The 23,898-nt window shown below is 38.9% G+C and overlaps 4 protein-coding genes across 6 annotated transcripts; all 4 read right to left on the bottom strand.

Moving 5' to 3' along the window:
• Positions 1-4,376: 4,376 nt before the first annotated feature.
• Positions 4,377-7,166, bottom strand: LOC140309988 (arrestin domain-containing protein 3-like). The gene is made up of 6 exons (XM_072388082.1): positions 6,684-7,166; positions 6,536-6,596; positions 6,311-6,458; positions 6,129-6,222; positions 5,030-5,289; positions 4,377-4,617 (listed from the first exon to the last, which is right to left on the bottom strand). The coding sequence occupies exons 1-6, from the start codon at positions 6,940-6,942 to the stop codon at positions 4,378-4,380; spliced, it is 1,062 nt and encodes a 353-aa protein (XP_072244183.1). The 5' UTR covers positions 6,943-7,166; the 3' UTR covers position 4,377.
• Positions 7,167-8,174: 1,008 nt separating this feature from the next.
• LOC140309168 (arrestin domain-containing protein 3-like) lies at positions 8,175-11,914 on the bottom strand. 2 transcript variants are annotated; one of them, XM_072386994.1, is made up of 7 exons: positions 11,641-11,914; positions 11,249-11,290; positions 10,680-10,740; positions 10,113-10,263; positions 9,668-9,764; positions 9,330-9,586; positions 8,175-8,491 (listed from the first exon to the last, which is right to left on the bottom strand). In XM_072386994.1, exons 1-7 carry the CDS (start codon positions 11,900-11,902, stop codon positions 8,219-8,221), a joined length of 1,143 nt encoding a protein of 380 aa, XP_072243095.1. In that variant the 5' UTR covers positions 11,903-11,914; the 3' UTR covers positions 8,175-8,218. The 2 variants fall into 2 exon arrangements, with proteins under 2 accessions (XP_072243095.1, XP_072243096.1); XM_072386995.1 differs by lacking the exon at positions 11,249-11,290.
• A 1,607-nt stretch (positions 11,915-13,521) lies between these two features.
• LOC140309240 (arrestin domain-containing protein 3-like) lies at positions 13,522-16,251 on the bottom strand. The gene is made up of 6 exons (XM_072387059.1): positions 15,996-16,251; positions 15,264-15,324; positions 15,025-15,169; positions 14,764-14,860; positions 13,938-14,194; positions 13,522-13,838 (listed from the first exon to the last, which is right to left on the bottom strand). The coding sequence occupies exons 1-6, from the start codon at positions 16,249-16,251 to the stop codon at positions 13,590-13,592; spliced, it is 1,065 nt and encodes a 354-aa protein (XP_072243160.1). The 3' UTR covers positions 13,522-13,589.
• A 2,172-nt stretch (positions 16,252-18,423) lies between these two features.
• Positions 18,424-21,818, bottom strand: LOC140309167 (arrestin domain-containing protein 3-like). Of its 2 annotated transcripts, XM_072386992.1 has the most exons (6): positions 21,500-21,818; positions 21,354-21,423; positions 20,931-21,078; positions 19,181-19,283; positions 18,798-19,063; positions 18,424-18,602 (listed from the first exon to the last, which is right to left on the bottom strand). In XM_072386992.1, exons 1-6 carry the CDS (start codon positions 21,774-21,776, stop codon positions 18,504-18,506), a joined length of 963 nt encoding a protein of 320 aa, XP_072243093.1. In that variant the 5' UTR covers positions 21,777-21,818; the 3' UTR covers positions 18,424-18,503. The 2 variants fall into 2 exon arrangements, with proteins under 2 accessions (XP_072243093.1, XP_072243094.1); XM_072386993.1 differs by lacking the exon at positions 21,354-21,423 and having other exon boundaries at positions 20,931-21,022.
• Between the last annotated feature and the right edge of the window lie 2,080 nt (positions 21,819-23,898).

The raw sequence follows: 23,898 nt of genomic DNA, 5'->3' as shown, positions 1-23,898 counted from the left end.
GTGTCTGAGCATGCAGATAAATTATGCATGTGCTACTAGATATGGACAATTTAATTATGGACAGCTTTTTGATGATCTAATATACACACTTTTATTAACTAAATAGGCACAGTGCAGTTTAATGATTAAAGCCATTCCAGGAGTTTGTGGGTGGCAACAATTATTTGTCTGCACACTTTCTTTTCATCGGCTTTATGAAGCCGTGTGCCCATATGGTTGTCTGTCATAAGCCACAAGCATCAGGAAGCTACACTCACATGCACAAATCTAATTTTATTCTTGAATTGATGCAGACACACCCCTAATTTGTCCTTTCCGTATCAAGTTTGCACCACAACTTCATATTCACAACTAGATCAAACCTTTGAAAAATCAGGCATCTGTATGATTTTATGTTATGAATCCTATTCAGTGGCTGTCATTGTTCACGTTTCATTATCTCAGTTGTGTAACTTGACACTCGTCTGGTATTCCAGGTATGTTGCAATTGTGCAATAAGGAAGCATGGGAGGACACTAGATTCCACAAAGCTGTAGGTTTGCTCAAGTCTTTGTACATTCAGGTGAAAAAGAAGGCTAAAAAAATAAATCCTCATAAATACACCCTCAGATGAAGAGCACCACGCGGCACATTATGATATGCTATTATCTATTTGAAACGATCAATCAGGAGCTGTGTTTAAAAAACTATGTACACTCCTATGTTCCATAAGAATAAATAGAGTAAGTAGCTGTCAGGCTCTCCTAATCAAACAGGAGAGCCTGCACAGTTGTTTGTGTCCTTTATGTCAGCGCTCGCTCTGTGATTGACCGGCAACCTGTCCCTGTCCTGTCCCTGATGGCAGCTGGGTATGACCAGCCCCTTGTGCAAGCCTGACTTGGATGAAGTCGATATTGATGGATGGGTGACATATCCATCTTGTGGACATGTGTGTACAATGTTTGAGTACTCCCTTTTTTCTGCTCTAACAAATCCTTTAATCAGAAAATTCTGATTTTGGTGATTTTGGTGAATCCTGCAGGATGACCAGAGGGAGTTTGACCACTGGTCTCTCATCAGGGGGACATTTATTATGGCATGTGGGAGAAGAAGGCAAAAAAAAGGGACATATTTAGATATTGTTTTTATCTCATGCATAAAGATGGAAAACACAAGACCTAATGGGATCACTTGTGCAAGAATGCACTGGAAGCTCACTTTGCCATTTCTCTGCCCAGTAAACAGTTTACTGGAAGCACTGACAAATTCTTTTCAGCACATGGCACGAGGGAACAGGTTGGGCTGTAATATGACACTTTTTCCTTCATGTACACTCATTATTGTGTGGCCACTAAGCTTTTAACCCCTCCTTCCTCTCACTTTTTGGCTTTTTCTCTTCCTCCACTGTGTGGTGCTGTTTTCATAACGCAATTATTATTATCATCATCATCATTATGATAATAATTATTATTAATATGATTGTTATTATTATTATTAGTAGTAGAAGAAATATTATTAGCATGGGGTTTCTGTAGTACCAAAGGCAGCAGTCTGAGGACTGCATTTCACATTGTTCACATGCCAAAGTGACTGGGGTGAGGGTAAAAGTACAGGGCAGGATGTTGTACCCTCACAGTACACAGCCTGAACACTTTCTTACTCTTCCTAATTTGTACTCTTCCAAAGTAGCTATGTCAATTTGTTTTATTTTCCCTTTTTTTTTCTTATTGGGTACAAATAAGACAATACAAGCCATCTTCTTTGTTTTTGTCCTGAAAAATAATAGGTTTGTAGGTATTTCTTCTTGTTGCTGTGGACTACTGTGAGTTGTCCATCCTGTTCATACCAAGTTATCTTCGCTTTTCCTTTATCTTTGACCAAGAAACACTGCACTTTGATTTCCTTGCTCGTCACTTTTCCAGATAAGACATCCCCAAGAGAGTCGGTGCCTTGTTATGATAAACTGATAAGCAGGTTTCAATTCATCCTTGGCAGTACTTTACTTGATGAACAACAATTCTGGTGATGATGTAGCTGTGGATTTCTCCAGAACCTGCAACTGTGTCACAGATGATCATGTGATCAAGCCTGCAGGTGTCACTTTCACACAGGTAACTCTAGCCAGCAGTCTTGCAGACTGAGTAACATGAATTGAATGAACAGTGAGAATAGAATGAATAGTGCATGTGTGCAAGTACAGTGCTATTCTTCAGTGAATACTTAATAACAATGATAGGAAAATCATGGTTCAGAACATCAAAGTGCATACTGTCCATCACTGTTGTTACAAATAACAGTATGTTTCAACATTTACTTCATTCCCTCTAATTCATGACACACAGCACAAACACACAGTTATTACTGCCACATACTCAGATATAGCTGTTAATGTAAATAAGATGAACTATCCTAAACTTTCACATGGTATGAATACAGTCATGATGATTCATGCTGCTTTAAGCAGAGTGCACAACCACACCAACATTTAAAGCATATTTCTCTTGAGAATTGATGTTGACAGTGTGTTTTGCTCCCTGCACGGTTTGGTATGTTCAACTTCAGAGGCTTAAATCACTGAAAGATCTGGAAAATATTTACATTTACTTCACTTACAGATCCTCACCATTACCACTTTGTGTTTTCCCTGTCGGGCCAAGATCATGTTCATAGTCCTCGTCAGGTTTTGTTATTTACTAGACTTTTGGTTTATCAATTTAGCTTTATGGTGTTCCAACCTAGCTTCACTTTTTTGCTACAGTTTCAAGATAAACAAAGTCAAATTCTTCTACAACCTCCTGTCTGAATCCATGTCTGCATTTGAGTCCTCGCTTCACCACTTAAAGGGACATCGCATCCTAATTGTTGATCATTTTGTAGCGATGTTTAGTTCCATCCAGTGTTGTAGTAACATCTGCAATAGCTAGTTTTATCAGCTGGAGATGTAACCACCTTTGGCAGATGCCTGCCCTGGTCAGCATTGTACTGTACCTCTGTGGCAGTTGATGAGGACAATGGAGGGCAGTCGATTGTACTCTCAGATACACCCTCTGGCTACATGCTTAAAGGTGTGACCGACAACAACAATAACCACCCTTCCCAATACCTTAATATCCACTCACCATGGTGAAATGTGGCAGTTTTTTTAATTTTACCTGTTATTTACCATATGACTTAACCAGAAGACTAGTCCAGTTTGACATGGGAGAGATTTAAACTGATGAAGTCATCATACTTACTTGAGAGACCCAATTTAAATTTCAGTATAAGACCATTGTTTTGGTTTTTTTTTTAGTTTTACTTTAGTCTTTTTTCAGTCCAAAGTGAGTCCTTTTCCTTTTTTCTTCATTAGGCAACAAAATGAGAATCAGCACCTCCAAATCCGAGACCATGGTCCTCAGCCGGAAAAGGGTGGAATGCCCTCACCGGGTTGGGAATGAGATCCTTCCCCAAGTTGAGGAGTTCAAGTATCTCGGGGTCTTGCAAAAATGCATGCTACAGTGTCCTCTTGGGAACCAAAACATGTGTTAAAGTGCCCTATTGGGAGCCAAAATGTGTGCTAAAGTGCCCACTTGGGAGCCAAAACGCATGCTAAAGTTCCCTCTTGGGAGCCCAAACGCATGCTACATTGCCCTCTTGGAGCCAAACCACATGCTACAATGCCTACTTGGGAGCCAAAATGCATGCTACAATGCCCACTTGGGAGCCAAAACGCGTGCTACATTGCCCTCTTGGAGCCAAAACGTATGCTAAAGTGCCCACTTGGAAGAGCCCGATACCCGGAAGAGCTGGAGGAAGTGGCTGGGGACTGGGTTTCTCTGTTCAAGGTGCTGCCCCCGCGACCCGATCCCCGGAGAAGCGGCAGATGGATGGATGGATGGATGGATGGATGGATGGATGGATGGATGGATGGATGGATGGATGGATGGATGGATGGATGGATGGATGGATGGATGGATAGGCAACCAAACGTCTTTGTTATGGTTAGAGAAAGATTGTGGTGTAAAATTAATCAACCAAAAAGTGACTAATACATAAAGTGACAAAATAGGCATGACAACGGTCTCCACAATGGCTGAGTAAGATGTTTACAATTAAATGTGGTTTTATGAAACATAAAATTGCAATGCTTTATTGAGGTGAATGTGCCGCCTGGCATCAGGATATGCCCAGTATTTTTTCTAATAGGAATTGACACACTTGAGTTTGTCACTTAATCTCAGCACACCTTCCAGGGGCAGGTCTATGCTAACATCACTCCTGCCATACTGTGTTACAAACTGTGTATGCTAAGAAACGTGTGTTTGCGCTTATCAAATGTCCTAATTATGAATTCATACAAAAGAAAACTGTAAACATTGTCAATATTATAAGAGACAAGGACAAAATGATGACAGGTATTTATAGACCAGACTTATACATGTCATAGTGGGGCGGGGGGTACACTGTAGAGACTTCATAGGGAGGTGGTGGCCCCAACATTTGTGGTGTAGTGCTCCAGGTTGGTTTGGCAGATTCACCAAATCCTTCAAATCCAAAGCTGGCAGAAGCAGGTGGTTGTCTTCCACTGGAAAACTCAGGCAGGATGACAATGGGGAGTTTGACCTCTGGGTCAGCAGCACATTTGATATCAAGATAAATCTGTGAGAGGAGAAAAAGAATGAAAATCTGTTGTTCTATCTATTGTTTCTTATTCCTTTGCTTTGTCATTAGATGTATTCAGTGGTTGAAAGAATTTGAGTTCATTACTGTCTGCAATTTCAGTTTTGACTAGGTGCTCTGCCTTTTTTAAAAGCTACATTAACAGCTTGGAGGAGTTGCTTTTCTTGTTGTATTTAACAAGAAATTCCCTATGGTAATTTTGTGAATATTTGTCTTTTATATCACAAGACACAGGAAAATTAAGTTTCATTTACTTCTTTATAATAGAAATGAGACAGATTCAAATACAACAAGAATAGAAAAAAAGGCCAACCAGCTTTCCATGAGTAATTCCATTAAAGCAGCAATCCAGCATGCATTACAATCTATATACTGTAATTGTGATGCTTACCTTCACCCTGTACTCCAGCTTGATGATGGAGCAGTGTAAAATGGATGGGGGTAGTTCTGTAGGGATGTTGATCACCTTGGTCACAGTTGTTTTGCCAGATTGTTCATCAACTGTCTCCACTTTGTCTTTAAGGATCTTTTGTGTGTGAACTCTCCTCCTACCCTGGGCAAAGTAACTCTTCTTCTCATACAGTTCAAATTTGGGCCTCACTGAACGACTTGAGCGATTGTTGATTGCAACTGTGACATGGATTGCCTCGCCTGTGGAATGGAAAGAGCAGATTAGTTTTAAATGATTACACATCAAGACATTACATTTAAAGAATCAGTTCATACAGGAGACTAGGATGGAAGTTTCTTATCAGACGTGCTGATGTGGGGGCAATTCAATGCACATTTGGATTCAATATGTCCACAGTATCACATAGGTTAAATGTGTAAAGCATCGTGATTCAGAGCCAGCAGGCCAGACCTTTGCTGCAAATCATTCTCACTTTCTTTACACTCTATTTCTACCTCAGATGTACTCAAGAATATTGCCCTTAAAAAATCAGCTCATACATTTCAACATGCTCTTAAAAAGGCTCATGATAATAATTAAAGTAGCTGCTCCCCTGTGATATGATCCAGCTCAGTGTGCAATGGATTTTCAACACAATATTTGTTTTGTTTCTAATAGCTTTCTTGAACTACAAAAAATAAGAGAGAATCTAGATGTCAAAAACTACCTCACGACTGACCAATGGGACTTGATGAACAGACTGATTAAATAAATAAACACATAGACAGGCTTTTCCATCCACATTTCTATTTTGGCATAATGTTAAAAAAACACAGTCTTTACTCTTAATGTATTTCTTGATAGTTCCCGGGTATTAATTCCCTGGTGTTGGTCTGTCTCAGTAACATCAGGTGGCTGATGCAATCAGTATCAGGATGAGTGAGTGATGAGTTTCCTTCTTGAGATAGTTTTTGTAGCAGGCATTCTTTCCTCTACCAACTTTACAAATCTGCCCTCAAACATAAAGGGTTGCATAAGCCAAAGAACAAAGGGAAGAAGTATGGCCACAAGTTTTTGATTTCACAGATAGCATATTTACCTGGTTTGTATCCCTGCTTCTTAGTATGGGCATCCAATGAGACATTTCCAGAACCAAAAGCAATGCTTTTATCCTTGCACATATGTTGAGGTTCCTAAACAGCAGATCCCACTTTATATCAGTATAGCAAGTTAATAGTCTGTTCTGCTCATAAATGCAATATTTATCCTCTTTCTTCTTACCATGAGTGCTGGGATATCCGCGTCTGCTTTGGATACAAAGGTGAAGTGGGCTTTGGCTTTTTTTGTCAGCTTCATAGATTGTTTAAGCTCTGCCTTGACCTTATGAACAATTTTGCCGATGGATGTATGGAAAGTCGATGGCATTTTTCTGTGGGGTAAAAAAGGAAAACATGATTCTCATCTGAAAAGAATTAAATATATTCAGAATAAATAAGGAAAAAGTACCTGTCAGGTATCTTGAAGCTAAAAGGAAACACATGCCTTCCTTTTCCAATGACTTCAGTTCCTGGAAAAGAAAAACTTGCTTATGCTTATTTCTAAACAACATATATCATTAAAGTAGGCACATGTGATAATTAATTTCAAACATTACCATCTTCTCTTGATTCTCTTAAGATATGATGTTTGACATCATAATATTTCTCATTAGCCCAGAAAACGCGATGGTGGTCCTGCCCATGATGTTCATGCCAGGAAACATGAGCTTTTCCTTTAGCTATAAAAACAAGTGACTGGATTTTTGTTTCTTTAGAGGTCTCCACGATGATCCTTCCATTGATGGTATCTCCATTTGTGAAGGTGTTCTTGCTGTTGATGGCGTCATATTCGATTTCAAAGCTGTTGATGGTCATTTTTCCACAGAGTAATGATCCAGTACAAGCTCAAACAATGTAAACTCTGCAGCATTTATATGTGATCACAAGCTTGCATATCTGGTTAAACCTGTCTGGTCTCATATTTCAACCCTAACCTGGGCCACCTACGTCTGCTCATGAGGAAAAACATTAAACCCCGTGGACACTTTATAGTTCCCTGGAAAGTCAAAAACAATAGATTTTGTTTGCAAATTGATGGTCAGAGTTAAAACACTGCACATATGTTTTTTTGGAAAACCAACCTGCTGTCACATGCACCTGAGTGGGAAGAGAATAACACCTGACTTCTTCTACTCTGGGTTTACGACTGTCACGTGCTGTGCTTAGTCATCGTCACATGATACATCATCTGATAAAAGTCAGATTTTCCAAACGTGACGTTTGACATAGTTTATTCCAATGGAAAATAACAACTGAATTAAACTGTAAAAATGTGATGATTAAAATCAGCCACATGAAAAAAAAGGCTGTAAATAACGTAGCAGGAAAACTTTCAACAGCTCCTCAGGAAGTGAAAGCTCATCTTTCAGTTAATCCATGTCAGTGACACAAGGGCACAATATTGCTGAAAACTACATGGCATATGAACATTTTTCAATAAAAACAATTTTAGTGAAGGTATTTGAACACATCTTAATTTTTTTTTTTTTTAAAAAACCTCTACAGTATCTGAAAGGTGAATTTAACCGTGCCTGCGTGGGTTTGTCTCACAGTCCAAAGACATTAAAATTAGATTAAAAGGGGATTCCCTTGGGTGAGGTTTGTTTCTTTTTGCTCACGTATGGGAATACTTTTATTTCAGTGTTTTTCCAAGATTCATAATACATTTACAATTACAACTGAAAATATGAATCTTTTATCAAATCTTTCCAAGAGCATTGCATGAATGTTTTAGAGGAACAATCACCCATTCACACCTGTATTGTGTTGTGTAGACAAGTAGTTTAAAGAAGCTACCCTGAAACCATAAACAGCAGCGTGACCACAGTCCTCCAACTAAAACGGTCACATTTACTGAGACGAGTCGAGTACAAGTCCTCACTCTACATTAAATCCTTACATTATTTGAATATATTCAAATACTTGAACATTTGAATTAAACAATACTTCACAAAAAGAGAAATGATTTTGGAGCATTGGAATAACAGTTAACAGTAGTCATTATAAAAAAAGAAGAAAACTGACAGCAAAAAAAAATTCCTATCCATTTATTTAATATCACGGAGATCTTTGCAAATCTTCTCGGGCAGCATTAGTGATATTTATTATCATATTCATACATTGGAGGGTACATTGCGTATGCTCCATAAGGAGGAGGGGGTTGGTCTGAGGATTGAGGTCCTGCTGGTGGTTGTGGAGGTCCAAAGCCCCAGACTGGTGGGTTTGGGTTCCCAAATGGTTCAAATCCAAAGCCAGCAGCAGTCGTTGGGGGGGCTGATTCCACAAGAGAAGCCTGGGAGGCAGGCAGGATGACTATTTCAAATTTGATCTCTGGGTCTGAAGCATACTTGACATCAAGGTAGACCTGTGGAGAATACTGGTGTTATTTCACTGCTGTCTGCATAGCAAAAAGATGTATGTGAAGCTTTTTAAGACTTGTAACTGACTTGTAAGGAGACTGAGGCTTAGCAGTGAAGGCACAAAAGACAGAAAATAAATTGTACATTATTCTGTATAAATAGCACAAACTTATAATATGTAGAAATAAATTTTGGGGTTGGTAAAAATTGGGGTTGTTATTATCATAGACTGAATCAAATAGATGGATTTTGGTTTGATATAGTCTCTAGTTACTTTAAGTTTGTACTGCTATCTAATATTCGATCACATTTATTGTAATGTTTAAGTATGACTTAATTGTATCTGAACACATGTCCATGACAGCCCAGGTCATGACTTGTTTTTCTTTCTTTCTTTCAACAGGACAACTCACCCCCAATACATAAGGTTACATAATAAAGCCCCTCTTATTATGGCTATATCTGCACATTTGCAGTTTTTTGTCCACCTATTTATTCTGAATGTGCCTTGTAGTGCACATTCCCATGTTGTGTACATAACCAACTCCTTCAGCAAACGCCATGAACAATAAAAGAGGAAAGTGTTGGAAGTCATTCAGCGCAGACATTTTGTTGCTATTCAATTGAATGTTTAAAACAAACAAGCACAAGTTATTAAGAGGTTACTCTCCCACCCCTTACACATCCTTTCTGTGGAGTTAACAGGTAGTGAGTAAGTAAAAGAGGGTTTTATACTGAAAGGAACTGCAAAGATCTTTGAGACAAATGTTCACATTGGGAAAATGATATAATATTGAAATAATAAGAATGGGTATAATAATCACACATTTTTTTCCTACTCACCCTTAGTCTGTGCTCTGCTTTGATGATGTTGCAGTTGTGGATGGAGGGCTCCACATCATGGGGAATGGTGATGATCTGTGTGACCTTTTCTGCGGCAGATGGAGGAATGGGCGCTCCTACCTCTTTAAGGAGATCCTTAGTATGGACTCTTCTCCTTCCTTGTGCAAAGAAGCTGTGCTTTCTGTACAGGCAGTACTTGGGCTTGATCTCACGAGATGAATCGTTCTTAATGAAAGCCAGAACCTTTAACCCTTCTCCTGTGACACAAAGCAGAAATGTCTGAACAAGCTTTGATATTAGACCAGTAGGTGTCAGTATCAGCCTTAAAGAGCTCTCACCTTGGAAGAAACCTGATTTTTCAAGATCCACTTCCATGGCTACACTTCCTGAGGTAAAAAGTTTCATTTTCTTATCCTTAGACTCATGCTGTGGTGTCTGAAAGACAGTAAGATTAATGACGACCACACAAAGCCACTTAGACTATAAAAAAAACAACTTCACATTATCTGTATCTTAATGTCTCAAAAATCCTCGTCCAGAGGCTGGGACAATAAAAAATGGTTTGAGTCCAAATAAATGATGTCAACCAGAGATTTGTTAGTTGGCATATGTTGTGCCCATATTTAAACTGTGTTAGCAGCAGGCATTTCAGTGGGTATAAACACACTACACCATGCAGGTGCAAAGCAAGGGCATCCAAGTCAACTGTTTCCAATAAACCATGATGATTTTTTTTTGTTTTCTCTGTTTACAAATGAGAGAAGAGGACATGTAAGATCATACCATTAATCCAGAGACACAGTTTATGTCTGCTTTTGATGCAAAGTTGATCTTAGTTGACTCTTTCTTGGTAACCCTCATTGATCTGCTCAATCCAGTTTCCAGCAAGTACACAATTTTACCAGTATCTGCTTTGAAGGAAGAGGGCATTTCCCTAAAAAAACAAGCATACGTCAGACATTAGTCTGAGGAATATGAGCTAAATGGACCTTTTTGATTAGAAAACAAAAAAGCTCACATTTCCTGAGTGGTTTTATGGAAGCTATTCTTAACAAACCACACTCAACAATTATCAATGACAACACAAAAGCATAGCGGTAGTTGGAAATTTAAATTTGAAACGTCTAGATTTTTTCCAGTCTACAAAATGTGTTTATATTGAAGGCACAAGCATAAAATAAACAAGGTATGATCTGTAAGTGTAACGAAACAAGGCATTATTTAACTTATATTCAGGTGTACACGCATTATTCTTAATGATTAACTTGTTTATTGATATTTTCAGATGAGTTTTCATACAGTCAATGTGCTCCAGTTTATAACAGATGCATTAAAAGAACAGTTCCTTACTGGGAAGGGATCTGAAAGGAGAATGGATAGACATGGATTCCTGGTGCAACAACACTCGGGTCTAAAGGAAACCGAACAAACACAGAACAAAAATCTAAAAAATAAGTTGCAGTAATGCAGTTGGTTAAGTAAAAAATTCAGGAAAAGGGATTTTGGGTCAAGGGTTCTGATGCAGCTTTGTATTCAAATCAGAGATGCTCATCGCCTGAGCAGTAGATAAGAATTCATGAGACCACAAAAAGAAAAAAGGTCTGGAGAAGTACAAACTTCTCTTAAAAAGCTTCTAATGACCTTTCATTAGGCATTGTGGTTGACAGCAGAGGGAAGTTACACCCTTGGAGCAATTAGCTAATGTCTTGAGAGATGGTCTGTGGTTTACAATTGTTCACTGCTGCGGTCAATAAGCACTGGGACTCACTGCATTTTAATGGCACGCAATCATAGTTTGAAATCAATAGAACTGCTTCAAACTATCGTTGAGAAAAGTAAAATCACAACATGCCCTGTCTGTACTGTAAAAGCACCAATGAGCTTCCCTTTGAGATGTGACAGAGATGTGAAATACTTACATGTTTCTAAAATCTGGGTCGTGTCCGGTGCATTTTCATCGCCTGTCAAAGAAAAAGATGCAAACTCAATGATCAGCAAGTGGCCCGTTGTGTTATTATTATCATCGATATTTTTAACATCAGTCAAGAGATCATTTTAAAGAATTACCCACTAAGCGTGGACAAAAACTCAAGACTTATATCTGCACGTCCGTCCGTTTAAACTGTAAAATACTGTTCATAACAAATAGGTCTTAATTCAGTTTCTTCCCTTCCAGTGACACTGCTGCAAACCCACGGGCAGCAGCAACAGAACGTACAGTTCCGTCTTTTTCCTCCTTCCATGCAGAGAAAAAAAAGTTACACGTTTAAAACCGACAGCCTGTGAGAGCAGATAGATAAAGCTCACTTACCCTTGAGATTTGCGTCACGAATGAAGTATTGTTTAAAGCTGAAATATTTATCTTTGGAGTGGTACACAACGGTAGTCTGGCCGTACCTCTCGGTCCACAAAACTTCAGCTTTCCCCTTGAATTTAATGTACAGGGAGTCGATTTCACAGTCTTTGAGCACTTCCAGCGTAACTTGACCAGTAATTACATCTCCGCTGGTGAACGTGTTGCTGTCATTAACAGGGTTATAAGTAACTTCGAGCCGCTTCACTGTGGACGACATAATGTATGCGCGCCTATCTAACGCGCAAACGTTACCAAAGAAAAGCAGTGAGGGTAAAGAGAGCCTCTGGCTGTGGGAGGGCGTGTCCAAAACCCAAAGGAATTACCCTACAACGGGACTGTTGTTTTTCTGGTCTCAAGCTTAGAATAAGATGCTAAAAGGGAAAAAAAAAAGGATCACTTCTTTCAAGCCAGCTAAATGAGATAGAATTCTAATCAAATTATATTCAAACGAGTTTCGGTGACATGAGCACAGTATCCTGCAAGATTAGGCGCACTCATCAGATGAGGCCTACAGGAGGAAGTTATTGGGTAAAGAAGAAGGCTGCATTGGTTTTAGTTTCACACGGGATCGTTTAAATGTGTGCTAAGCACTTGGTGTTAGATCTTGACAGGTGTTAAGCTGTCTTAAAATCCACAGTAGGCGTGTCAGGACGATGTTTAAAAAGTTTAAACACCTTAAACGGAAGCTCAGGAATAAGCAGCAATAGGGTGGACATGATAAATCATATTAGATGACATTTTTATAACGACTTTAGAGCGCAGAAGATTGTCACAGGGCTTGTCATTTCCTCTGGCTGAAGTGGTGATTTCTGCAGATGCCTTGCACAACCCATAACTGCAATTTTTTTCAGGCAATTTTCAGGCAATTTGTCAGTAATGCTTAAGCATTCATCTAAGCTTAAATGTGGTGGTGGGGTGATTGCAGCACTCTACTGATATGCAGTGAGTGTGTTTGTGTTTGCATAAAGTGGCAACATAAAAAAAACCTCTTGTATATAGCCAGATACGGTTTTATCTATCATACATTACTTGTGCTACAGCTACGTAAAATCCAATAACAAATCAATATAACCAATATGTTATCTGATAGTAGCTCAGCTAGTTAATTTACATCCAAGACGTCATTAATCTAGCTGAGAGGTGGACAGCCTCAAAGCCGGAGAAATTGACATGAGCTGGTTCTCCTGCCTGAACAACCAGAGGAACCCAGAGGGATGAAAATACACATTTGATTTTAAGATCCACTGAAAGGTCTCATGACTGAATGGGCAGCATGTTAAAATGATTAGAAACTGAAGCAGTTTGTGGCACTGCGATGGATTTAGCAGGTGGTAAAGATTCAAATACACATTTACAATCCTGTTGTTACGAGGTCATCTCTAATCTGCTACAAAACACTGTGGCCATGTTAGTTTGCACGTCCGATCGAAGAAATTTATACAGAGAAAAAACTGAGGCGACGGCAAAAAGAAGCTATGTACACAACTTTCAACGTTTCAGTACATCATGACAGTTCATTTCTGTCAGTCACATCATTCTGGTGATGCAGGAACTGAACAATGACGCAGAGGATTATAAAGGCAGTCTATTTTCTTGGCAGTGTTACATTAAAAAAAAAAATCACACAAGAACAACAAATAATCCAGATTGCTTTACTCGAATGCTCGTTTGCCCTTTTTATTATTCCTGTCAGGACTCATGTGGCATTTTCACGTTTGCACAGGAGTCCCGAAATGCCCAGAACATAATCAAATAGCGTAAAATACACAGAACATTATTCACTTATTATTTTCACACCATTGTGATTTGTTTTACATTTGCAATGAATAACCCGAACTCAACAGTAATTTGTTTAATCGTTGACACAGAAAGAGCATGTGCTCGCTAAACTTTGATTGAAATCTTTAAGTCTTTCCATCAAAACCAGTCAGGGAGGGATACGCCCCATATGACATGTAAGGGGGTGGTGGAGCAGAAGGGCCAGTGTATGCTGGGTTTTGTGGGAAGCTGTCTGTTGTCGTGTAAAAGTTTGGAAAAGCTTCAGATCCAAAGTAGGCAGGTGGTTGCTCCACATAGGACCCCTCTAAGGCTGGCAGAATGACAATATTGAACTTGATCTCTGGGTCAGATGCGTACTTGACATCCAGATAGACCTGAGGTGGAGAAATAGTCACAAGTTATCGCAAGCGTTTTCACACAATCCTGCTAGTGTAGAAAAGCAGCCCTAATTTGTTGGGATAACTGATACCTACCCTGAGTCTGTACTCTGCTTTGATGATGTTGCAGTTTAAAATGGACATGCATGTGGTGGGAGGGATGGTGATGATCCTGGTGACAGTCTGGCCTGCAGAGTGTGGGATGACTTCACCCACCTCCTTCAGGATATCGTTTGTTTCAACCTTCCGCTTCCCCTTTGCAAAGTAGCTGTTCTTCTGATACAAGCAGAATTTGGGCTTAATGTCACGAGATGACTTGTTCTGAATGGAGGCCACAACCTTCATACCTTCGCCTGAAAAACAGAGCATCACACAAGCTTTACTCGTTGAACTCCAGCTGTTCATGGTGAGACATAGCAGCAATCTGGCTCTGCATATAAGATATGGTACTTTATGTTCTCTTGTTATAAAAGAAAGCTCTGCAGTTTACTCCTGCATTACATAAAGATATAAGACATGGTCCATTTAATCATTTCTTGGGTTATTGGGTGTGTCCCAAGCTGCCAATTTAAATCGTATTAAAATGCTCATTTCAGAACTGATTTCTTTAATCATTTGAACAGCAGCCACAGTTGAAAGTTAGAAAAAGGTTGAAAACTTTTGCAAAGCAACTTTCAAATGGCATTTTGAAATTGTTTGTTGTGCCATAAAGGTCCAACCTGGGACATATATAAAATATTTCTGTCATTAGTATTCATTCATGTCTCTTTATCTTATCTTTAGGCCGTAAAAATGTTTAATGAGCAAAAGGACTTTGACCTGCAAATGGCTCACCTGCTAGAAAATGTTTTGTTATCTCAAACCACTGTAATGATAATGTCTCTCATGAGGCTATGTTAGATTGGACACAGTCTAAAATTACCTTGGTGGAAGCCTGTCTGTGGAATATTTACATCCATGGCTACCTCTCCTGATGTAAAGAGCTTCATCTTCTGATCGATGGTACTCTGCTGAGGAGTCTAACGGGCAAATCACAAAGTACAGACAAAGTCTACTATTATCTATTATTGCTAAAAGGCATCTTGAACATCTGTTCTCTGTAAACACTGTTTTCTGTCTCATTTCACATGCTCCATCTACAGCCACAGCCATGCCAGTTGGTTGAGTGTGAATGTGAGGTCACCATCAGCCCTGGATGATGGTTTCTTTTGTTGATGAAGGTGAACGGTGTCTTGGCTTTGCTGTCCATTCTCATGGACCTGCTCAGATTTGCTTCCAGTGTGTACAGAATTTTTCCAAATTTGCCACGGAAGGAGGACGGCAAGTCACTGAAAAAGTGTGAGAAAACAGATGTTTTCAGAGAACAAACTTGATTGTTTGTGTTTTGACTTAAAGCCAGTGGTAAGATATATGAAAACTCACTCTGTTGGGACCTGGAAGGTGAATGGGTAGACATGGCAGCCTTTGTCAACAATGTTCTTGCCTGAGAAGCAGTTAAATGGTTTGAAATAAACCGATTTTATTGGAGTGTTTAATAGATGGTGATAGAAAATTATCGGTAAATTAGATCATAAATAAATCCATTACTTCCACGTGGACTACTCTTGGTTGCTCATTTAAATGATATATTTTTTTGTTGCTTATCCTGAAGAGGAACAGAGGGATCCAGTACGGTGTGTAAGTTTAAATACAAGCTACTCTCGTCATTACAGTACGTGTGTTTGCTATCAGTGTGAATAGGTAAATATGACTTAAACAAACTTATTAAATTCCCATTTCATGCCTGATTGATTACTGTTTGAAAAGTTAAAATGCTGATCTCCAAACTACATCCCATTAGCAAAAATTTCAATAGTACTCGAAAAGCAAAGATTCACTAATATTATCAAAGCTATTTTATGCTATTTTTTTTAACAGCTATCCAGATAAAATGGAAGAGAAGCAGTGCAATGAAGTTAAAATATATATATATTTATATATATATAAGGCTTGGTAGTAAATTAAAGAAAAGTCCAGCTACTTTCAAGGATGTTTAAAACAAGAGTTAAACATCCTTAAAACAAGAATACAACATAACAACATAAAGTGCTCATGAATAGATGTCATAGTGCCATGTTTCTATTTGGAACAACATACTATAAGTAGATCACTTACCTTGACCCTCCTGAATAAAAAACTGTTTGACACTGAAGTACTTTTCCTTTTTGTGGTATGTTACAGTCGTTCTCCCGTAATGTTCCGTCCATTTGACTTCTGCTTTTCCCTTCAGCTTTACGCAGAGCGACTCTATTTTGCACTCTTTTGTCAATTCTAGCGTAATTCTCCCAGTGATATAGTCACCACTGGTGAAGACATCACTCTTGTTTATGGGATTATATTCCACTGAGAAGTTCTTAATGTTGTCTGCCATGTTGCTATGCACTGAGCTACAAGCACAGGAAGCACCTGGTGATGAGAGTGAGGGGTTTATATGCTACGGGGTGTGTCTAAACATGCAAATAGAACCTTGGGATGGTAAATATTAAACCACGTGGCCTTAATAAATTATGCATATGCCACTGGATACAAACAATCTGATGTATGATAAACAGAAAAGCTTCCTTTGATCAATAAACATTGCTGTATTTAAATATATTCACAATCAGATGTATTAACTATGAAATGTGGTTTAGTGAATTAGGTCATTCCAGCCATTTGTGTGAGTGTGTGTGCAGCATTACTTACAGCATATGTGACCACATGCAGGACACCGTTCTACTAGAGTGGGTGTGTCTAAAAGATTTCACACATCAAAGGCAGAAAACAGGTCGTAAACACGTTGGTGGAAAAACTAAGTGTATACCTCGAGGAAAGTTTATCTGAAAAACTGTTGTAAAGGTGAAGGTAAGCAGCCTTGACGTATGCACTTGTAAATCATTTGTTTATTCTGGATTTCAAGAAAAAGTACAACAGCATGTTGACATTTTTGATCTTTTGACAAAATACTATAACCAAGTGCCCTTTGTTTTCAACAACTGCCATGAGCTTGTCCATTTTTTAAATGTGTCAGTTTCTTCATCCATTCGTGATCAACTTTAATTGAGGCAGCAAAAATGTATTTATTTATCATGCCTGCTTTATCCAGTTCAAGATTTCTGGGGGGCTGAAGCCTATCCCAGAGGCAGCAGATAGGAGTTGATTTTCAGTTCATCATGAAGCTGAAAATCCAACATGGTCACCCCTTTTTACAACTGAGGAAACATTAAGTGCAGTATGTCTTCAAGAACCAAGTGACAAAGTTTAGGTGTCTCACTGTGTTAATTAGTGATCTAACCATGAGCCCATACAACCGTTGGAACAGGATTTACATTTCAACTGTCCAAAAAAAAATCTATTTTCTGGTATTTTGACAGTTAATGTTATCGATCCTTCTGGTTGTCATTTAAAAAAATACATATCCACACATATATATATGTATATATTCATATTTATGCAAAAATTATTAAATGATACACAAAATGTGGTAACAACAAGAAAACAACAAACATGAGGTTTAATGGCCGATTTTTGCAAAAGCCACCCAGTAAATGCCTGGTGCCCATTCATGTTAGGTAAATCTCATCTTAATACCTCGAATCCTACAAAAGAAAACAAAAAAAAAGCCTGGATATAAAAGTATAAGTGGCTATAGATCCCACAATCTATCCGCTTTTCCACAATAGTCTCTCACTTCATGCCTTTGAGGCCATCATTGCCACCTGCTGGTAGGAGGACGTATTACTGTGCGTTAATCATTTCTAAACATTCTCGTATGTCATAGTAATGCCGAGCTGAGGCAGTAGATGATCTAATGGGTACGAGCATCAAGGGCTTAAGTTAGTGTCCAGAAGTATAAGCCCTTTAATTTGCTACTGCTATTTAATTTGCTACCTTTAACTTGCTCTCTCATATGCGAGCGCCAGTTTTGTCCTTTTTAGTGCTTAGTACACATAACAGAGCTTCGCTTTTTGTGCTCACTTTCCATTGAGCATTGAACTGGACCCTCATGAGGTAGGTCTGCAATAGATACAAACACTTTCAACTGACTCTTTGTCGTTATTTCAACACTTTACATGAACACTAATTTTAAAGAGTATCGTGAACGTACCAGTTGTCATGACACATTTGTAATTACAAGCTGAGTGACTTCAAAAACGTCAAAATATACGATGACATTGTTAAATCTTAAAAAGCTAACAAAACCAAGTAAAAGCATGGGGAATTCATGGCTCCAAACAGGACATTAACTTGGTTTGCACTGTTTGCAGGTACCTACAGCGGTACGGTAATATTACAACAGCTGGATTATTACAACACATGCAAAGATTACAGTAATAGAACCAGGCACAAAGATCTGACAGTGGAAACACTGCTGAAGAGTGTTCAAATGAGAAAAAGACAAGAGAAAGAGGCATCTGTGAAAATATAAAGACACGTAAAAAAAAAAAGAACATTTATTAAACATAAAAAATGATTTTATTTGACCCGTACCCATGTAGCAGAGGTAGGAGGCAAATCCTGACAAATACCGTAAGACTCTCCCAGCAGAAAATCACACTGACACGTCACAACATGTTTGCAGATTATAGAGTGATTATAGTCTTCTTTTGTATGTTGGCATTAAAAACCATTTCCCACATTTACTCACAGCAGAGGCGGGGAAAGGGCGTGTGCCGATGTATCACACAGTATGATGGGACACAGCACCGTAAGGTCATGGGAAGCTTTTACACAGAGGCTCACCTACAGGAAAGCACGAGAAAACAAAGTTAAGTGTGAGACTCTGTTAACGAAACAGCCGGCAACCTACATGTGGTTTTTCTTTTCCTTAACGAGCCTCTGTATAACTGAGTCAAACTGGATCAGAAACAAATAAATGACATCCTCCTATGGCTAACACTGGCACAATCAGACCTTCAGTCTGTCGGTCACACCAACCTCTATATTGTAGTCAACATCTATGAAGCTGCAGTTCGAGACGGTGAAGGATGCAGACGAGGGAATAGTGAGCATGATCTCAGTGTGCACATTAGAGGTGTGAGCGTGGACACGGTCCCCCGTAATATTTGCCAAAACCCTGGACACCATCCTCCTGTGGACCCTATTTGCGGTATAGAAAGTCTGTTTCTGTTGGAGCTTCACCTTTGGAGTTGCTGTTCTACTTGAAGCGTTGCTGAACTCGCAAATTATTTTTGCAGTTTCACCTGGGGTTAAAAAAAAAAACAAACGAACACGCCCCTAAATGTGGTTGTTCTCCATGCTCCACTGTCAGTATCGTGCATATCCCATTACATGGATACATGGATGGATGGTAACCATACCGGGGATGAAGGCTTTCTTCTCCGTACTGACTGTCATCGTTATAGGACCCGGGGCCCACCACAGGCAGCTCAGTGTCATCCTGTTAGAGCCCGAGAGTGGAGCCTGCAGAGGAAACAGTGTCAGATGTGCAGCAGATGACAAGCGCAACAAACATAAATGCATGGGATGTTTCTAATAAAGACATGTCTATTTCTTTTCTAACAAAAAAAGATGTGGAATAACAAGCCTAGGTGCCCAAGTTCAATTGTATCCACACTAATATCCACACACTTAATTATTTATGTGCAGTAATATATAGTAGCTTTGTAGTATTTTGCTGTTTTATTGTTAGGGATATGAAAGAACATTCATGCTGCTCTGACTGTTCTAAAAGAATAAAAACAAGTATATGCACCATGACAGTATGGAATGAATGTAATACACATTTATATGATACATCATGTTATTTCCTTCTTTTTCTGTTCTTTTTTCTGACCCTGGGCAATGCTACACATGCTGCACATTTGTAAAAATGGTCGTTCTTCAAGGGACGTGCTGCGGTCATTAAGTTTAAGATGAACTAATATTCTTCAAGAAAGAGTAAAAAGTCTTACTTTCCATATTTGACGTTTATTGTGAATAAAAATATTGGTTTATGGAATTTCCTAATCGTTTTCATTTACACAGCGCCACAGCTTTTTTGGAATTGCGGTTCTATTTAGTCCCCATTTATTGGGAATATGTTTTTTACTTTCTCACAAAAAATAAAAAAACAACACAGATATACAGGATTGCTGAGGGTTAAAGGGAGTGGGGGAGCTCCCTGAAGGACAATGCACCTGCAAGGGCTGTTTCTTATGTTGCAATCACATCTCAGATAGAAACATGTTACATATACAGTAGGTTCATTAAAGCCTGGGCATCACCGTCTGTCCACTTCTCTGCGTTCTGCCTGAGCTTTTAGACGCTAATATTAAAAACTATTGTTTTTGCCTTATCGCACGCTTTGGAGCGGGGTTTATATGCTAAACCTATTACAATACAATTCTGTCTTCTGGAGCCATCCCCACACAGTGAAGACATAGAAGGCACCTCTTGTGCTGGGAGAATACCTACTCAAAGGTATTATCTGAGAAAGACCCTACAAAGAACCAGAGTTCTATGAACAATAACCTTTGCAGTTCTTGTGAGCCCTCTAATTTGCATTTATTTGTGAGGGCCATCTTTACAAATCCAACCTGGGACTCTGGGAACACCAGCAATCTTACATTTACTTTAGCGTGGCTCTGATTTCTACATTGATAAGCCCAAACATCTGCACTGAAAACTATCTTTTCAAGCGTAGGAAAACATTTTCCACTGCAACAGAAAGCAGGAAGAATAGAGAAGTTAATGACTCATGGGCACTTTTGTTTACATCTGCGGAGCACTGAGCTTCCTCAAATCTACGGCGAACGCAGGACAGCAGTCCAATGAACTGCAACTTCAAACGCACAGAAAGAGCTCAGAGAAAGAGACACTTTAGATGCAGTAGGTGAGACAGGGCATCTTTGATCGTGGCATGATAGAAAGGTACGTGGACTGAAGTAAGTTAGAAGAACTGGAAGTTATAAAGTTAAAATTTTCTGACTATGGGATGAAGCTGGCGTGCTTAGAGAGAACTCACGCATGCATGCACGGGGAGAATATGCAAACAGAAAGGATCCAACCACTATTCAAACTGCCACACCTCTGTGGAACTCCTGTAAGTATGCATGATGCATAACTTACCCACAGCTCTGGCTGGTTGGTATCAATGTGGTGCACAAAGTTCAGCTCTGTCACAAAGTCTTTGGACAAATGCCAGGGTCGGTTGATGCCCACTGTCAATGTGTACAATATCTGTCCATGAACGCCACGGAAGGAGGATGGGAAGTCTCTGCATTGATGCAAAACAACCAGAAGAAGGAGAAGATGAAAAACAATAGTAACAAATTAGATCAAAGCTGGAAACAAGACACTAGAAACACACACGAAGATTCATCGAGTTAATGTCAAAGCAAACTGGCCTCATGTATCAACAGGCTGGGAGATCACAAGACACATCACTTTGTCATGGTGATCTACTACACTGTCTTTTCCCCACCGTCTTGCCAGCAGTTGGTGACAAAAGAGACTAATTCTAAATGCAAAGTTCATATGTCTCATACTCACCCCCGTGGGAGCTGGCATGAAATCGGATACACATGCCTGCCTGGCTGAAGTTTTGGTGTCCCACCAACAGCTGCATGGGAAACACAATCTCAGACACTTTGAACTGAAGAAACTGCGAGCAAGTGACCCTCAGTAATCGTGCTTACCGCAGTTTTCCTGCAAGATGACGCTTTTGAAACTGAATAATTCCACCTTTGCTGAGTAGTTCTTTCTACGTCTGCGACTCTTCCTTCCTCCCCCCCCTGCTATCGACCAGTGGACATTCACGTTTCCCTTCAGCTTCATCGTAAGTGAAGTGATTTCCGTCTCCTTGGAGAGGTCAAAAGAGATGTGTCCCGTGATAAGGTCGCCGTTAGAGAACGTATTTGTCCTGCTCAACGTGTTAAGATTGACGTTGAAATTTGTGAACTTCTCCTCGAACATCCTTAATAGTGGAATTGACCGAGTTGAAAAAGAAAAAAAAAGATAGATTAAACTTTCCCTCGATAATAGAATTGGTGGCAGGTTTCAAAAGTCTAAAAGTTGGTCATATTTTATAGTTTGTAAAATGACTACAAGATGAACTGTCTAAAACATACAACAACAAGCTGCGCATGCGCACAGCATTCAGTGTGTCCCACCCTGCAGAGAGGCGGCGCCACTGCATCACACCCAGGCGTGTCGTTTACCGTCAACTGGTTATTATATTTCTTATGGACTACATTAGCAGGTACAGCTACCTGTCTCTTTAAGAACTTAACAGTTGTTAACACCACAATTAGAAAATCAAATTAAAACAGGCAACGTGCCGTTTTTGTGAACGAAAAGTACAATCTGACAGAAGATAAGCCAATTATTGCTTTATAATCCCACAAAAGGAGCAAGCCTCTGTGAGGTCATCAGCTAGTTGACCAAGGATAGAAGAAGCATCTACTGCTGCAGAAAAGCAATAAATAAAAAGTCAAACTACTTATGGAACAATATAAAAACAAAACACTGTTAATTAGATTATATATATTTTTTAATATCATAGATTATAACATTTTTATGATTTTATTAATTAGGATATTCTAGCATAACCTGAAATTGAGTACTTTATATTAAAGGGAGTGATTATTATAGTTTGATATAGTGATTATGCTGCAATTAAAAAAATGTTTCCTCGTTTTCATATCGCTGTCAGACTAATTTTGTAAACATCTTCTAAGTAGAATTAAAGAGTTTAGATTTACATTTCAAGCATTTTTATTGAATAGTTGCATAATATAACGATCTGAGAAATATGCGTTTGTTGAATTACCTGGAGTACATGACATTCTTATGATAATCAGGGTGCTTTTTATTCATTTATGTACTTTATGCAGCCTGTGGGCAATACAGTTAAGAATTATAGTTTATAAAAAGGCACATTAAGATTACACTGCAGGGTGTAACTAATGACATGAATGAACATGAGTTGTTTCTCTTATTTTTTGCTATTAACATCATTCTTGATGTTCTGGCCCTGATGATTGTGAATTTAGTTGATTTATATAGTCTCAATATCATTTTGAAGCTGCATCATGGGACTTCTGAATGGACAAATTTGACCTACTTACGTTGACAGTCATGACCATGAAAAGACAGATTTCGCCTGATGTGTCTATTTAGTTGCGCGTGTGTACCAGAGTTTTCCAAACAGATTCAAGCTGTGCGCATGGGGTGCCGTCAAAAATGAAATTGCAATGAATATATAACAAGTATGAAGATAAACAAAAATGAGTGTCATGCCCATAGTTTTTATTTATCCTTTTTTAAATTTTTTTTTAAGCATTTCCAATTTGATTCTTCTAAAATCATTCATCCTTACACCACCAGATGGCACTCAATACTTGTCTGTGTCACAATATAGCCACAGAGAAAAGAGAGGGCCTGGTGTTATACAGCGTGAGCCATGAATACTGAACTTATTGACATCAACACTGATAATTACAAATCATAAATATCATATTTCCTGAAGATGCAAATCTGTTATTTCAATCTTGGAGCGGGACTATTGGCAATGGCATTTTAAACATAAAGTTGTGTTATGCTTTAAGTGTTTTTACTGCCCTTTGACAGGTTTATAGTACACAATGCACCCATATAATAATAGTTACAATACATATAATAATAAAACTGACAGCACAAGGCATTTAAAACTCCTGGTGCAAATGAACTTAGGGCATCACTTTTCATACCTGATGGCCTGCCTGCTGATGGGAACAGACATGTTAATTTGTTCTTATTTATTTGAAAAGTAGATGTCCAAATGACTCAGGCTGTTGATGTATTTGTGATTTATGGGAGACATGCATTACTAACCCTAAGAGGGTTCAACAATGCATACATGCTGTACTGTTTGGTGAAACATACCGACTGTAACAGAAAGGGATCTCACAGTATCCACAGTCGATACATGAAGATCACATTTCAATCAGGAGCTTAAAACGTCTGTTAGAACTCTTTCCATTTTGCCAAAAATTGCTAAAACATCAAATTGTTGCTTTACGTCTTATTTTCTTTTGAATTAGATGTTTATATGTGG

This window comes from Leuresthes tenuis, unplaced genomic scaffold (assembly GCF_036924035.1).
Source record: "Leuresthes tenuis unplaced genomic scaffold, fLeuTen1.0.hap1 SCAF_6, whole genome shotgun sequence".
NCBI lineage: Eukaryota > Metazoa > Chordata > Actinopteri > Atheriniformes > Atherinopsidae > Leuresthes > Leuresthes tenuis.
This window is presented reverse-complemented; position numbering and strand designations above follow the sequence as displayed.